The following is a 15,632-nucleotide window of genomic DNA, read 5'->3' as shown; positions in this document are numbered from 1 at the left end:
TAGGAATTTGTATTTAACTTGTGGATGAATGTTCACAAGTTTTGTGAATATCAACAACGTGTAATAACTTCAAATTAAACAAATTTGTTTTCGCTTTTTTTTTTCATTTTCGTTTTACATGTTTATTAATGATTTTTTTTTCAGGGGACAACGTAGACGCAATTCTAATGAGGAAGTCCTGCGCCATGTGCGTCGCCAGCCAACTGGTGCTGCTCCTGGTGGCCACATTCGCAGCAGCGATGCGATAGGAGCCTCCAGGGTAATCCCCGAGGACACAATTATGAAACTAAACATATGTGACTGTGCATAATTTTAAAGTGATATAAACTAATGTAATTTGTATACAGTTATGGTCATATTGTAAGCCCCTGAGAAATTCATCATAGGAGAACAACCGTCGAGCGTCCATTTTAAATGACCCTTATTTTTTTCATAAGTACCCTCGTTTTCCTAGACAAATAGGGCAATAAATATATTTACTGAGTTTCTCGTACGACCGATATATTTTTCGTTGGAAAAATGGAAAGGTGTTTGCCAGAAATACCCACTTTGAGGCTATTTTACTGTATTATAATAAATAATCAAAATAACTATCAAATCGTTACGTACCTGTCTGTCTGTATGTCGAAGGGTGGTGGAATTGTTTTGCCACCGCGGCACTTAGGCCTTATTAGGCCCCTTGTACACCCTCCTTCATTACTCGAGTACTTTTCTTCAAACCATCCAATTACTACACGGGTGGCTAGGTGGCAAAGTCTCGTACAATTTTATGTATGATAGCATGGTCTTGAGTTACAGAGATTTATTGCTCTATTCTCATTACCATTTTATCGGGGACCACACGCATGCGGAAGGTGTTGAGGGACCCCGAGTCTGCCTTAGGTCACCCATCCAAATTCCGGCCTGCGTCCGTGATGCTTAACTCGGTAGATCGAAATCCACCGGCCAAGACACCCGGCTACGCGCTCCCCATACCTACATACTAAATAAAAATATCAAGTGCAATCAAATTTAATTTTTAAAAGACTTGGTTGATATAAAAAAAATATTAGTTGCAAATAAAATTGTAGAGTATTATTAAATTGATGTAAACCATAAACCTGTTTTTTTAAATTGCGTTATTTAAACAAAATGTCTACATGTACGGCATTACAGGGTGTCTTTAATTTATGTAAACAACATAATTCCTGAAATCTCTAGGCTCAAAATAAGTCGATTACGTCACATGTCATCCACTACATATATCTACAGCGTGGGCCAATAGTGTGTGTAGAAAGTGAAACAACTCCGTTGTTACTCATAATACAGAAAAAAAGTTTATATAAAAGTTGTACAGAATCAAGAAACCTAAACTACCAAATTAATTTGAAACATACAGGGCGATGCATAAAAACGGGACACGCCAAAGATTACATTTTTTAAATGGAAAACCTGTATATTTTTAAACTTAACCCGTCATCCTCTCCACAATTGTTGAGTGCCATCCTTTCGGACAGCGATGGCCCACCACCACCCATTTACACCTACCTGATGCGCACTTATAGTAATACACTGAACTAGATATACACACCTTGCTCCAAAAATCCTGCTGTACTTCCAATATGTGTTATTATTGGGCGCCGCCCTTTTCCAGAGGGCGACTTTAATCCAGTTGAAAATCCTTCCAGAAATGCTTGCCGTTTGCACTTTTGTCACCGTATAGCCTTCATTTATCCAATTCTACGATTTAATTTTCGAACTTCTAATAAATAATCTTAAATAGTTTCTTTGCCACATCACTATTTCCTCTTTTTATGTTACTGTTACGATTCCGTTTTATAAAAAGGAAATTCATGTCGTGCATAGTTCGCAAAAGCACCTTTCTAGATATTCTATAAAAATTTTGATGCTATGAAATAGCAGCCTGATTTTCTTTATTGTCGGAAGCTCATTTTTAAAAGACCATCCAGCTTGAATTACTCTCCATTTTTAAGAATACAACCCAAAATCACTAATAAATTAATTACAATCACAATTAAATTAACGGAAAGATATCCTCGGACTTCTGCGCTCATGATTATTTGCCTGTGCCGACAGAATTGCCCGGAACCGAATAAACGCAACCCAATTGACGTCACGCAGCAAACACCAATGAAAGTCTAGAATTTGCTGCAACAGAAGAATATCTGGTGCACGACAAACGCAGCAGAAGAATATCCTAAACTGTGCAATATCGACTGCTTCTGGGAGAATGCGGCACACACAATTTTATGCGAAGAGCTCTTACTTCTCTTTGTGTTGACTGCTAAAAATGGTGAGCCAGATTAAAGATGAAATCACTGTCTATTATTTTGGGATCCGACTGTAGTCCATATTTTAAAGACAACCTGTGTAAAAATTTTTTCTAGTTTCTACGTTGCCAACATTTAGTTGTTACAAAAACAAAATATGTTTTCGTGAAGCCATTCTTTAATATGGGCGTTTGAAAAAAAATAATGTCAGTATCTCGGTAAAGTAGAATTATTCACCTAAGGACAAACGACACTGCTAAACTGTAAATATCTCCCAGCAGTGGACCTTGAGAAATGTACCACTATCTGTTAACCATTACAAAAAAGTGAACGTTACCAATTCAATTTTTTTAGTGTAAAATTTCATATTCCATATTGTGTAAAAACTCAAGATTCTCTAATCGCACTAAATGAAATTGTACATACTAGTTAGTTCTTATCTTCTATTGTACATCCCATACCATTCCACAATTTAGTTCAATACGAGTATTTTAATAGAAAAATAAATGCCAAATGTATTTCAGTTTTAAAAGTACCACGGCGTTTTTATAATAACTGGGGTTGAAATGGTTTGAAATTAGTGTGCGTTAATGTTACGTGATTAGAAAATTATAAGAACCTTCTACAGGGTGGTCAAAATTTGCAAATATCAAAAATAAAAATAATATAAATGCATTTCGCCCCTTATTACAAAAATGTTTAGTGTGTGTTAGATTTTAAAGTCAAATTTCTTATAAAAAGCGAATAAAAGGAGGTGTAATCCCAGGACAGATCAAAACTACTGTAACTTATGAAAAAAAGCCGTTAATTTCGAGTCCATTTAAAACGAATTTAGAGTCTAACATACCAATTTTAAAAATACGTACATACAAAATCCGTGTCACATTTTTTTTTGACACATCCACTATATGTAGATTTTATTTAGTAACTTGTAAAAAATCTGAACTCTTTATGTCAATTTTAACAGGTACCTAACCTCACTTAACCGAACCTAACCTATAAATTGTATATTTATCGGAATTCAAAAGAAAAAAAATTGTGACACGTTTTTACAATACCCATATTATAATTTTTACATGTACATATTTCGCATCTAACATAAGATACTTAAAGATAAGCATATTTAAATTCACATTGTGTGGATTGGTTGCGCGAGACAGAGTGAGAGAATGCTGTGATGAAAGAGATATACTATCGTTTTAATTTTATGTGCTGTACAGAGCTGTATCTTTTTATTGTGGATAAGACACGTCAGATATTTTAAAAATAGCGATTATGTAAAATAAATGATAATTCTTACTTTTCTTGTTATGTAGGTACTTCATTGTTTTATTTAATAAACTAAGCCAATTTTCTGAAAACCCCTGTATGTTTTTTTATAATTAAATTTCATCCAAAAAAACTAACATTCTATCCTATTTCCAATGAATGTTAATAAAGCTAGACTTTTCCAAGATAGTGATGGATTCCCAACAATAAATAGTGTAACAGAAAATTATACGGGGTGTTCCAGACCTCCCGTGCACTCCTTGCAAAATCAAAGTACATGGTTACTGGTCTCCAAGGGGCACTTATTCTCTTAACCTTATCTGTGACCTTGAAGGTAATTTTTAAGGTCAACTTAGTTTTTTAAATGGAAACCCTTATTTTCAACCCCGGATTCAGAAAAAGCGGAAAATTCTACAATCAGATGATGTGTGGGGTGAAAGTCAATTTTTTTTACTGAATCTTTCCACCCAAATGACCACGCAAGTTAAGGTTTATAGAAAAATGTGTCAGATAAATGTTGCAAAATTTTGAAGTTACATATTTCGCTAACCTTGACGTGACATTAAACCTTTAGAAGAAGACTTTTGCAGAAATGGCGTACTCCAATGAAGAAACATACGACACGTTACAAGCTTATTTTAAAGCAGGGTCATTTGCCGTTGATGAAAGACTGGCGACAATGTTATCCCGACAGATTTCCTCATTCTCGGAAAGTTTTTTCTGCAACCTCACATCACAATAAAGAGTTAATCATCGACGAGTTAGAGATGAACAATCAGCAGATATTGGGGTGGAAAGATATGGTAAAAAAAATTGACCTTCACGTGACCTTGGGGGGTCAAATGGACCCCACACATCATCTGAACGTAGAATTTTTCGCTCTTTCCGAATCCGGGGTTGAAAATAAGGGTTTCCATTTAAAAAACTAAGTTGACCTTGAAAATTACCTTCGTCACGACAATACGTGCCCCTTGGAGACCAGTAACTTTCATCTGAACCATTTTTCACATAGAAGGGGTGGACGGGTGGTTTGGGACACCCCATATATTATTAAAAAACCTATTTGGATTTAAAATCACTGAAAGATATTTCAGAGAAGTAACTTATAGCCTCTAATTCATGTTGACCATCAAAATTATTTTTTCCTATTGCATAATAAATATAAAATATACTAGCCCTATTTTAGTTCCCTGAGGAACGCCATAGTGCTAAATTTAAGCAAAATTAGATATTTCGATTATGTTTTAAGGAAGAGGTCAAAGTCAAATCAAATAGTTGATAACGAATTAAATATATTTGTTTTTAACATGTATTTACAAGTGTCAACAAAAATTTAGCTATTTATCTTCTAGGCGGCAGGACTATTTTCTTGTTGATACACCAGGGACCAGTAATAGCCTCTCAATTTTTTTAGGGACTCGTGTGTTCCGGTCTAAAATATAAAATCCGTTATATCTGAATTAGTAAAAAAAACATGTTGTTTCGATACCTCGACAATCTTTCCTTTGTGTAAAACGACAATGATGTCAGCATTTTGAATAGTCGACAGTCTATGAGCAATAACTATCACCGTTCTGCCTCTCCTGGCTTTTTCCAAAGCTTCTTGTACAATTTTCTCGGATTCGGTATCTAGAGCACTGAAATAAAAACGTTCTTAAGAGGCTTATTCAAAGTATTTGCAAATGTAAATCTATTTTCAAGAATACGAGGCATATCCGCAAAGTAGGAGCACTGAGACTCTGGTGTTCTGTGGTTTTTGTTTTTCACAAAGTTGGCAACACTGCATTCAAGACCAAAGTGTTGGGAGCAGAACGCATGCTCATTTGTCTTAGTCAGTTGAGAACTGTTGTTGTAGTGGCATGTTGAAATGACCAGCACTATTCTGAATCCCGCCAGTTGCTAGGTGAGGAACGTAATCTAGTTTCTTCTTGCAAAGGGAAAGGCACTGTTCTAGATTTTTAACGAAATCAAAATCATATACAATATTTTGCACAAACATTTGGGTATGAGAAAACTGTTTTCCAAATGGGTGCCATCTTTGTTCACAGTGGAACAAAAACAATGTTTAATCCTGGGTCATTCCATGTCAAATCGTCCAATGGTTGGAATCGACCCCTTTCAATTTGGACGAAACTTGGTCAAAAGTTTTCCTTTATCATAAAGCAAAGATCTGCCAAAGGAAAAAAATTGAAAAAATGTTTTCAAAAGTTATTCAAAATTCAAAATTTCACTATTTTTCCAATTTTTCAAGTATATTTTTTAAATATTTTTAAAACTATTACAGTTACAGAAATGAGCTTGTGTTTGTTTTAAAGAGGATACTTGGGGCTATGAAAAAAATATATACTCTGAAAAATAATTTTGTAACATGAAAAATTTGTAGAATTTTGAATTTTTTCAAATCGTCAAAATCGACTATCGACATTAAATTTTTGGCTCAATTTTTTTTATAAAATACCTTAAAATGATTTTAAAAGGTACTGAAATTTTCAGTGCTTGAACTTTTTCCTGCTCAAAATTACAAAACTACATGTTTTCTTAACTTTACTTGACTTGGCGATTAAAAAAAATTTTTTTTTGACAAAATTCAAAAATTCATATTTTTGAAAAAAACGCAACTGAAAATTTCAGGACCTTTTAAAATCATTTGAATGTCGATAGTCGATTTTGACGATTTTTAAAAATTCAAAATTCTACAAATTTTTCATTTTTCAAAATTATTTTTCGTAATATATATTTTTTCATAGCCCCTCTTTAAAACAAACACAAGCTCATTTCTGTAACTATAATAATTTTCGAGATATTTAAAAAATAAACTCGAAAAATTGGAAAAATAGTGAAACTGAATATTGAATAACCCGCAAAAAAATAAAAAATTTTTTTCTTTTGGCAGATCTTTGTTTTTGATAAAGGAAAACTTTTGACCAAATTTTGTCCAAATTGAAAGGGATCCATTCCAACCATTGGTCGATTTGAGATGGAATGACCAACTTGTTTAAACTCAACAAAACTACCGACAAATTGTTGGCTTCGACGGAGCACACCCCTTCTAACACTTTTCAATCCATTGATGCGCTTGAACGGTACTTTTGCCCATCAAAAGAACAGTGTTTAATCAACACACGAAATTCGGTTTAATTGTTTAGAAAATGTCAAAAGCGTCACCAAAACTTCTATATCTCGAAAAGTAATGGTCGAAATGTCACGAAACTTCGACACATTTATGGATTTTTTATTTGTAGCACCATCTCAGGGTTAGTTCCGGGACTTTTTAACCGATGTGTTAAGTTCTTAACTCTAGACAAACCTTGTGGCTTCATCCAGTAGCAGAACTGACGGAAACTTCAAGAGAGCTCTGGCAATGGCAATTCTCTGCTTCTGACCACCAGATAGCGTCACTCCCCTCTCGCCTACCAGTGTGTCGTACCCTTTGGGGAAGTACGATATGAATTCGTCTGCATTCGCTAGGATTGCAGCTTCCCGCACCTGGTATTCAAAGAAGATATGGTAAAAAATTTATCAACCATAGAATTTTTAGAGGATACTGAAATTTACCTCTTGGTCTGTGGCTTCGGGTCTGCCGTACCTAATATTTTCTAAAATGGAAGTGCCGAAAAGAACAGGTTCCTGACTTATCAACCCAAGTGTCTTGCCTCGTAGCTTAGACGGATCTAAGGTTCTGATATCGCGGCCATCCAAGGTAATGCTGCCACCTTTCACGTCATAAAATCTAAAATAGCAAGAATTAAACACCCCAAACTGATACAGTGTTGCCATCTCCAGAGAATTTCCACTAAATCTGGTGATTTTAACTTTTGATCGGCTACATTTGTCAAAATCGGTCTAATAGTGTGGACTATTAGCAGAAATTTTATCCATTAAGTTTTGATTTAGTTCCCAATAATACTGGTTGTTATTATTTTTAAGGGGTTAGAATTGGGGGTGAGGGGTTCAATTGTCAAATGGTCAAAGGGTGTCGGTTGTGATCGGTTAGGGCACACTTTGGGATGGAAATAATGATTAAAGGGTTCCACATTTCACAAACAGCAAAAAATCTTAAGGCAGGTTTTGGTACTTTCTGTGGGTTAAAAGATATTAAACAATAAGATGGGTGTAGGATGGACTTCAAGATTGAATGGTTTCATAAGCTGTAAGCAGGGAAATGTCATGTCAGACGTCGATAAGAACTGCGGTCGGTCCAACCCCAACCGTGGGATCTGGGTTGGGGGTGGGTGGTTCAATTGTCCGGGGTCGGCGTCGGACAGTATAGAATAGTGATCATATAGGTGGCTGTGAGATGGAATTCACGATTAAACAGTTACACAACCAGTAAGCAGGGAAAAGTCACATGACAGGCTTTGGTAGTTGGTGGGGAGGGAGAGGGATGGGGGGTTAAGTGTTTTGGAGATAGTAGTCTTAAGCCTAGTTACAATTTGGGTGGCTGTAGGTTCGACTGCAGTAGTAAAATATTTAGGTAGTTTTATTGACCGATGATCTGTCAAGTGCGTCCCCCTGACCTTTGGGGGTGGTTCTCGGGGGTTAGTGGAGGTTGTACAACTCGGTGCTGTAGGTTCGACTACAGTAGTGAAATATTACGGTAAGCCACTTGATCTTGTAATCTGTCAAGTTCATTACCCTGATCTTGGGGGTGGTTTTGGGGGTTGGAAGAGGTTGTAGGGGTTTGTGCTCATTAAAACTTTTGATCAGCATGACAAGGACTATCAAAATACGATGTTTCATAAAAATTGACCGTTGTTCAATTTTCATATGTTTTGTGCGGGGTTCTTTGAAGTTTTCTTCAATTTCTGAGACAGTATCTACAATTTTATCAAACATGTGCTCAATTTCCAAAAAATAAACATTTAGTTTAAGAGAGCTCTATAGCAAATAAGCAACCACCAATATATTTTAATAGATTTTATTACACAGTTTGTCTAAATATGAATTATTGCACAAATAACAGACTTTCCTCCATTCTAACACAGATTTTCTATAAAATGAACTTAACCTGAAACCCAAATTACTTTTTGTTGTAAAGAAATTTGTAATTCACCGCTTTTGAACAAGCGTCATCGTAAATTACAAATTTCTTTACGCCAAAAAGTTATTTGAGTTTCAAACTAAGTCCATTCTATAGAAAATCTGTGTTAGAATGGAGGAAAGTCTGTTATTTGTGCATTAATTCATATTTAGACAAACTGCATAATAAAATCTATAAAAATGTATTGCTGATTGGCTATTTGCTATAGAGCCCTCTTAATTAAAACAAAAACATAAGAAAATACAAATCTTGTGCCTGATTTTTGGAACGATTTATTATTAATAAGTAAGTTTAAGACTTTAAAAGTTTAAATGTCTCTTCACGAGCTTTAGTTGTACCATTTATAATCTCAAAAATTCCTCAAATCCAAATTATTGGACACAATATTATTATTGACATAACAGGCAATTGTTTTATTTTATTTTTATTTTTTGTTTTTTACTTTCAATAAATGAAATACATGACTGTTAATAAGTTTTCACAGCTTTAAAATCTACTGTATCGTAAATCAAAACGTAAATTTCTTTTTTTTTTAATTTTCTATCTATCTAGTGGAAATAGATTAGTAGAATTGGCAACACTGCTAGTAAATTAATTTATACGCATTGTACCTCTCTAAAAGAGCCACAATAGTTGATTTGCCGTTCCCTGAGGCACCTACAATTGCTACGGTTTTGCCTGCTGGTACAGTCAGGTTGAAGTTTTGCAGTACATTCTGTGGAAAAAAAATGACCATTATACAGGGTGTACCTTTAAGTGGAGGTCAGTTTTTTAGGATTCCCCAGAATTCGTTTTTTAAATAGCACTTAAACTCTGGTCTACACCACCGCCAAGCAGCTCCTGATCTCCATTGTATCAGTGCATTTATCAGTGTTGCCGGTAGTTACTTTTTTAAACCAAGTGTATAAAACAGATACCACCATACAAAGGTATTTGTTTTGGTGTTTAGTGATGATATGGTGTGTTTGTGTGTCTTCATTGTTAAATTTCTGTGCGACATAAAAAAACGTATATGAACCAATAAAGACGAGATTTGACACCAAACGAATGCGCTTTTCCCGCAGCGGGGTAGGAAAATAAAAAGAAAGGTTGAAAAAAAAATAGTTTTTACGATGGAATTTGGGAAAACAAACTTAAATCGGTAAATACTAAAACAATTTTGTTTATTTTACCTGTTGTGGCCTGCTAGGATAGGCAAAAGTGACGTCGTTAAACTTTATATCCCCCTGCACGTTCCAAGGGGAATGGTCGACAAATTTAAGAGGTATCGTGGGCTCCATTTTAATATACTGAAATAAAAAATGTTTACGAAAGGAATAAGATACGTTTTGTACCGATTTACCTCAAATATTCTGGCCCCCGCTGCCGCCCCTCGCACCACCGATCCAAAAAGGAGCGATATTTGGGCCAACGAGCGCTGAATAGTCTGAGAGGCCATGAGGAAAGCCATCACCTCGCCAGCCGATAGCTGATTCGTAGAGAGCAGGTAACCTCCCATGTACAGCGTTGCCAAGACCATTCTAAAGTGAGATAAGCGTATTCAGAGGAGCAAACTTGACGAAGCATAAACATATCTACCCGTTTAAAAATAAGTTGGTTCCAGCCTGGAACAAACCAATACCAAATCCTAGGGTTTCATTCAAAACTAACGCCTTCAGAGCTTCATTCTCGAACAGCTCTAACTCCTGCTCCTCCATTGCGAAAGCGCGGACCGTTCTAATATTTCCGACGGCCTCATCAGCAACAGCAGTAGTTTTTTCTACCTAGCGAAATTGGAGGTTTACATTAAACTAAGACTTACAGTTCCATAACTTACTTGCGCTTGTGCTCTTCTTGATATGACCCGCAACAGCGAACCAAACACAGTTCCGACAAATATAATGCTTGGGATACAGAGGAGAGAAACAAAGGTCATTTGCGGTGAAATCATCAATAAAGAAGCCGAGCAACCAACGATCTGTGCGGAGGCCCTTAGGCCTCCAGAAACTGTTTGTTTGAAGCTGCTTTTGAAGTCTTGAATATCCGTCGTCAGCCTAAAAATTATTTCAAGCACTACAACCGAAGAAATAAAGGATTGAACTGTGTACATTCCCGAACTTTAAATTTAAAAATAAATATCGTGATATTTTCCGTTCTATTAACTTATTTCTATGTTGCAATGTTGTAACTAATTTATCTTTTAAATAAAAGTGAAATTTATTAAATCTAACCTCATTTTCCGAGCACTTCAAAATCCTCCACCTTAACGTAAACGACACTGTTTGAATAAAATGTATCTAACTACCTGTTGATGATCTCCCCAGTTCTTTGCTCATCGAAAAAGCCTATATCTTGTCTTAAAATCGATGCGAACAAATGTACTTTCATATTGAACGCTATTTTCTCTCCCAGGTTTGATAGCATGACAATATAGAAAAAGGTACAGCAGCTCTACAGTAAGACATCATAATTGAGGATTTAATAACGATCTTTAAAAAAAATTCTCCTTACCTGAGCAAGGTACATGCTGACCAATTTAATTGCTGGCAGTTTCATTTCAGATATAAACATTTGACTGTCTTTCGACTCGTTAAATTTTGCTAGTACGTTTATAACACCTCCCATCACCTGGGGTATTGCTATATTTAATAAAGCTACAGCTAAGGCACCCTGAAATGAGTTTTAACCGATAAGCAACTAATACTTAACTTTGGTTATTTACATTACCACAATAGCTGCAATTAAATACCAAATATGAGGTCGAACGTACAACCAGAAAAGTTTCCAATCGAATTTCAAATGCTTGTCTGAAGACTTTCGATATCCAGCCATCCTAGATCCCTTTTTCTCACATAATGCCGTATTTTTATGTACTACTATTTGTACTACAGCTCCGCTGGCTATAGCTATGCCTATCACCGTTATCTTAGGAAATGTGAAAATAGGTTTGAAATGTGTTTTAGGTGCATTCGTAACATGGTTTTTTGTAGTTTGGAAGAAATTGGACCGAATACCATTGCAGTTTTTGAGAAGGGCATACCTATAAATTACATAAAATGAAACCTATAACCTATTAATTTAATTAAAATAGTTACCTAAATGTGTTGTGGATATTTGGCACATGTTGTATTAGTTTCCACATTCTAATTTACCGGAATTTAACGGATTCGTTTTTAATAATTCATTTGCACTTTTATTTGACATTGACAAAATAAATTCAAAATAGGTTAAATTTTTTTAACTGTACAGTAGGTGAATTGACAATAGTTCTAATGTCAACCACAATCACAACTATCAGTAGTTCAAATTTCATAAATGTGAAAGCCGGTAAATGATTCAAATCATCAAAACATTGTTACGTATAATTTAAATTTAATTTAGAAACAAATAATTATTATATTAATTTACGAACTATTCCCCAAAAGCGGTTCTATTCTTTGATATACTCCCAAATTTTTCGTAAATTGATTTTACTCCTCGCTGCCATCTAGTAAGTTAAAGAGAAACTACAGGTAGGATTTGAACCAATAATTTCTCTTTCTTTGTTGGTATGTACAATTCATTGAGAGGTGGCACCACATTTCTATGGACATCACGAAAGTTTGATACGTTTTCTGTTTAGAGACAACAAATCCACTATGCTTTGAGACTCCCCTTTTGCGGTTTTTTCTTATTCTTATCATTACTATTTATTACATTTATATCTTCTTCTTGCGATATCTTCTCTTGTTGGAAGTTCATTTTAAAAATAAAATCCACCAATCTTCCTACAGATCGCGTGTCAGAGTCAATTTAAATGTTTTTATACTTTATTATTTTTTCTCACAGACACTTTGCTATTGACATATCGCGTTTCATGTTAGAATTATCATACATAGTACAGTCGTTGAAGCTGAAAATCAGCTGTAACCTTCGAATTCTTTGAAACTGCATGGATTTGCATGAAAATTTAGAATAAGGCTCATCTTAGGCTAAAATTCAAAAGTGACATAAGCCCGATTGACGCTTTGTTTTTTAGGGGTAAAAACTACCCCTAAGTGAAAAAAATTGAAAAAATTAAGTTCTAAGCATTTTATTGAGAAAAATCTTGTTCAAGCACAAAAATTAAATAATGTTCCATGTTCTCGAACATGTTTTATGATATATTTGATCTTTTCGACCCTTTATTGATAAAAAATTACTTTTTTAAGATTTGGATTGATTAAATCGTGTAATTATTTAAAATAAAAGTTAGCTTATAGCTAATAAAAGAATTTTTCCCTTTCAACCCCTAAAAACCACCCCTGTATTGACAAAAATGATAAAAAATTACTTTTTAAAAGCTTGGAATGCTTTAACGGTGCAATTATTTAAAATAAAAATTCCCTCATTGCTTATGAAAGAATTTGTATCTCATAACACTTTTCAACCCTTATAAATCACCCTTGTGCTAAAAAAATGATAAAAAATTACGTTTTAAATCTTGGAATGCTATAATTGTGCAATAATTTAAAATAAAAATTCCCTTATATTGTTTATGAAAGAATATTTTACTTTTGCCATTTTCAATTCTTATAAACTACCCTTTTACCAATATTAATGTAAAATATTTTTATTACAATCGATTTTTAAATATAATAATCAATCATAAAAAAAATTGCTAAGCTGCATATAAATAATCATACTAAATTTTTTTACTTATTTTATTTGTATAATATAATATATAATATATAAAAATGAGAAAGCCTATTTTGCTCCGAAAAAATGTCATTCGTTTTTTTACCATAACTCGGTTAATTTGAAGCTATAGTATCCTACAAAAAAGCATTTTAAAGATAATTCGAAAGGATCGAAGGGCTCGAGACAGGTCGTTTTTTCACTAAAATGGAATACGCATTCCAAACCGGTCTAACTTCGGGATCGTATGAAAAACACTAAAACAAAACTAATTGTAAAGGGTCTACGATTAATTTTAATTCTTATGGAAATGGTACAGCGTTTACTGCTCATTTTTCCTTAAAAAAATATGAGCAACCCATCTGTTTTTGACGATAACTCCTTCAATATTGCTCTAATTAACTTTTATGAGTTCTCATTTTGAAGGTCTTTTTGAGTACTACAAAAAACTCTGGAAGAGTTATACACGTAAAATTAATCCTTTTTCCGTTATTTCACGTTAATACATCGATTCGAGTATTCCCCCCAAAACAAGTCCCCTTCCACTAACCATATTTCGCTTTGTATAGGACGTACAACACTTTTTAAAAAACTATTTTCTTTGTTTATTTATAAGCTACATTTTTGTTCATTACACTTTTTTTAATAAAATGCGTAGTTTTTGAGTTATTTGCGAAAATACTTTGAAAAAGTGTTTTATTTCACTCGAAATTCAATCAATTTCAATCGTGAATAACTAAAAAACTATTGATTTCTCGAAAAAATTCTTCGAATATTTTTTGCTCAAAATTATTTTTGAAAAAAAATTCCTCCTCCGAGAAGAGGTGTCAACCCCCAACAGGGTGGAAGTGTCAATCGGCGCTATGTCACTAATGTTCATTGACCTTTTCACTAATTATCTGCCAAATTTCAAGTCGATTGGTTCAGTTTCAAAGAATTCGGAGGTGAAAAGCTTCAATGACTAACAACGTATTTAATCAGGTAGATTCAGTAGTTTATGACTGCTCCAGTTATCAGGTTGACAACTAAGACCTGAATAATTCCATTATTAACAACACTTATTGGCGTAAGAAAGCTATGAAAATAATAACACATCTTTCTCACTTTGTACTCTTATGATACGCACTGACATGCATTAGCTGGAAATGATGACGCATGGCTGGACCTCAAGAAGTCGTCTCTCTTTGTGTACATGACAAACAAAAATTTCAAATTTCCGTCTTTGTTTGTCATGTAGGCGCTGGTAACAAACAAGTGCGCGCGCACAGAATACACAAAATTATTTAACCAGATTAAGAAGTAGTAAAAATCGTTGCTTGATTTATTTATGACTACTATTTTGAGAATGGAATATAGTAGGTAAGTAAACATGTGACTATTACCAATTATAACTTTTCCACTCATCCCGTATACGACTTGTTACTCCTGTATTGCGCCATTGGTTCCTCAAATCCATCGCCTTAGCTTTAATTGGACTATTATTGAAAATATGATCCTCGCCGAACACATTTCTGACCCCTGGGGGTCAACTGATACCTTCGTGTCATCGAGATCAACCTCATATTTGTACATCTCGCATAACAGTTGCCTGTCTTGTTAAAATTCCGACGGATCGGCCTGCGAGAGTGACAAGTGACCCGATTCGTAGTTTTCATTTTCTTCTCGCCCGCCAGTGCCACTTCGGTAGAGCCGCTCGATTGCTTCCTGGCCTACTGCGACCTCCGGAAAGGTAGGTGTCAAATAAATCACTATAGGCCTCGCTTCCTAATTCTCATTCACTGATTTGTTTACTATGTCTGTATGTCGCTTTCTAATGCAGGACGCCAGACAAAGCCGTTTATTTTTAACTGGGATGTTTGCGAGGTACTGCCCTTATTGTGTGTGGTGTTGGAGATCACCAAAGTTGTTTAAATTTGGGCAAGGTTGTTTCTATTTAAAAACAAATGATGAAGCAAGCGTAGCAGGCGTTGATAGAATGACGAGATGTTTAGAAAACAAAAGTAATGAAATACAATAATTCATAATAGAGATAAAATAAATGACAAAGTACTTACAATTAAATCAAGTCAGGAAAGTATAGTTGTTTATCATAGTTTCCACGTGATGAGAGGATGGAAACTATTAAAGGTAGTAATTCAAATAACTTTCTTAATTCGTAGTATTTACAATGTCTGTCTTTACCATGGCCTAGAGGCGTTAAAATGCCAGGGAATGACTTAAAATGTTTATTTATTAATTTTTTTATTTGTTTCCCACTGGCTTAAACCTTATTATTTTATTATTAAGTCTTAAACCCATTTAAGTTTAACACAGAGCATGTAAAATATATCCACAAAAAGAACTTATAATAGTTGCAGTTAATTTAAGATCTTATAAAAAGTATATTAAAAGTAGGTAGTTAATTTAATAAAACACAC

General features: G+C 34.4%; 3 protein-coding genes across 3 annotated transcripts in view; 2 read left to right on the top strand and 1 right to left on the bottom strand.

Moving 5' to 3' along the window:
• LOC108907137 (neurotrimin-like) overlaps positions 1 to 679 on the top strand; it is a 161,744-nt gene extending 161,065 nt beyond the window's left edge. The window contains exon 6 of the mRNA XM_018710680.1: positions 145 to 679. Within this exon, the coding sequence (XP_018566196.1) occupies positions 145 to 248 (104 nt within the window). The 3' untranslated portion in view covers positions 249 to 679. The remainder of the gene's footprint in view (positions 1 to 144) is intronic.
• A 4,135-nt stretch (positions 680 to 4,814) lies between these two features.
• LOC108907135 (ATP-binding cassette sub-family B member 8, mitochondrial) lies at positions 4,815 to 11,791 on the bottom strand. Its single transcript, XM_018710679.1, has 13 exons — positions 11,655 to 11,791; positions 11,287 to 11,599; positions 11,071 to 11,229; positions 10,865 to 11,010; positions 10,397 to 10,613; positions 10,159 to 10,343; positions 9,923 to 10,100; positions 9,753 to 9,869; positions 9,192 to 9,295; positions 7,095 to 7,269; positions 6,847 to 7,025; positions 5,029 to 5,176; positions 4,815 to 4,971 (listed from the first exon to the last, which is right to left on the bottom strand). The coding sequence occupies exons 1-13, from the start codon at positions 11,699 to 11,701 to the stop codon at positions 4,888 to 4,890; spliced, it is 2,052 nt and encodes a 683-aa protein (XP_018566195.1). The 5' UTR covers positions 11,702 to 11,791; the 3' UTR covers positions 4,815 to 4,887.
• Positions 11,792 to 14,831: 3,040 nt separating this feature from the next.
• LOC108907133 (gonadotropin-releasing hormone II receptor) overlaps positions 14,832 to 15,632 on the top strand; it is a 234,549-nt gene continuing 233,748 nt past the window's right edge. Inside the window, exon 1 of the mRNA XM_023454419.1 lies at positions 14,832 to 14,944. The gene's annotated coding sequence lies outside the window, so the exon portion shown is untranslated. The remainder of the gene's footprint in view (positions 14,945 to 15,632) is intronic.

The sequence above is a fragment of the Anoplophora glabripennis genome, unplaced genomic scaffold (genome assembly GCF_000390285.2).
Source record: "Anoplophora glabripennis isolate ALB-LARVAE unplaced genomic scaffold, Agla_2.0 scaffold310, whole genome shotgun sequence".
NCBI lineage: Eukaryota > Metazoa > Arthropoda > Insecta > Coleoptera > Cerambycidae > Anoplophora > Anoplophora glabripennis.
This window is presented reverse-complemented; position numbering and strand designations above follow the sequence as displayed.

Bases quoted from the DNA above. Each gene is read 5' to 3' on its own strand.
- LOC108907135 (XM_018710679.1), bottom strand. From the start codon at position 11,701: ATGTGGAAACTAATACAACATGTGCCAAATATCCACAACACATTTAG. The intron at 11,600-11,654 runs GTAACTATTTTA...TGTAATTTATAG, and splicing joins AATATCCACAACACATTTAG to GTATGCCCTTCTCAAAAACT. The intron at 11,011-11,070 runs GTAAGGAGAATT...GTCTTACTGTAG, and splicing joins TCAGCATGTACCTTGCTCAG to AGCTGCTGTACCTTTTTCTA.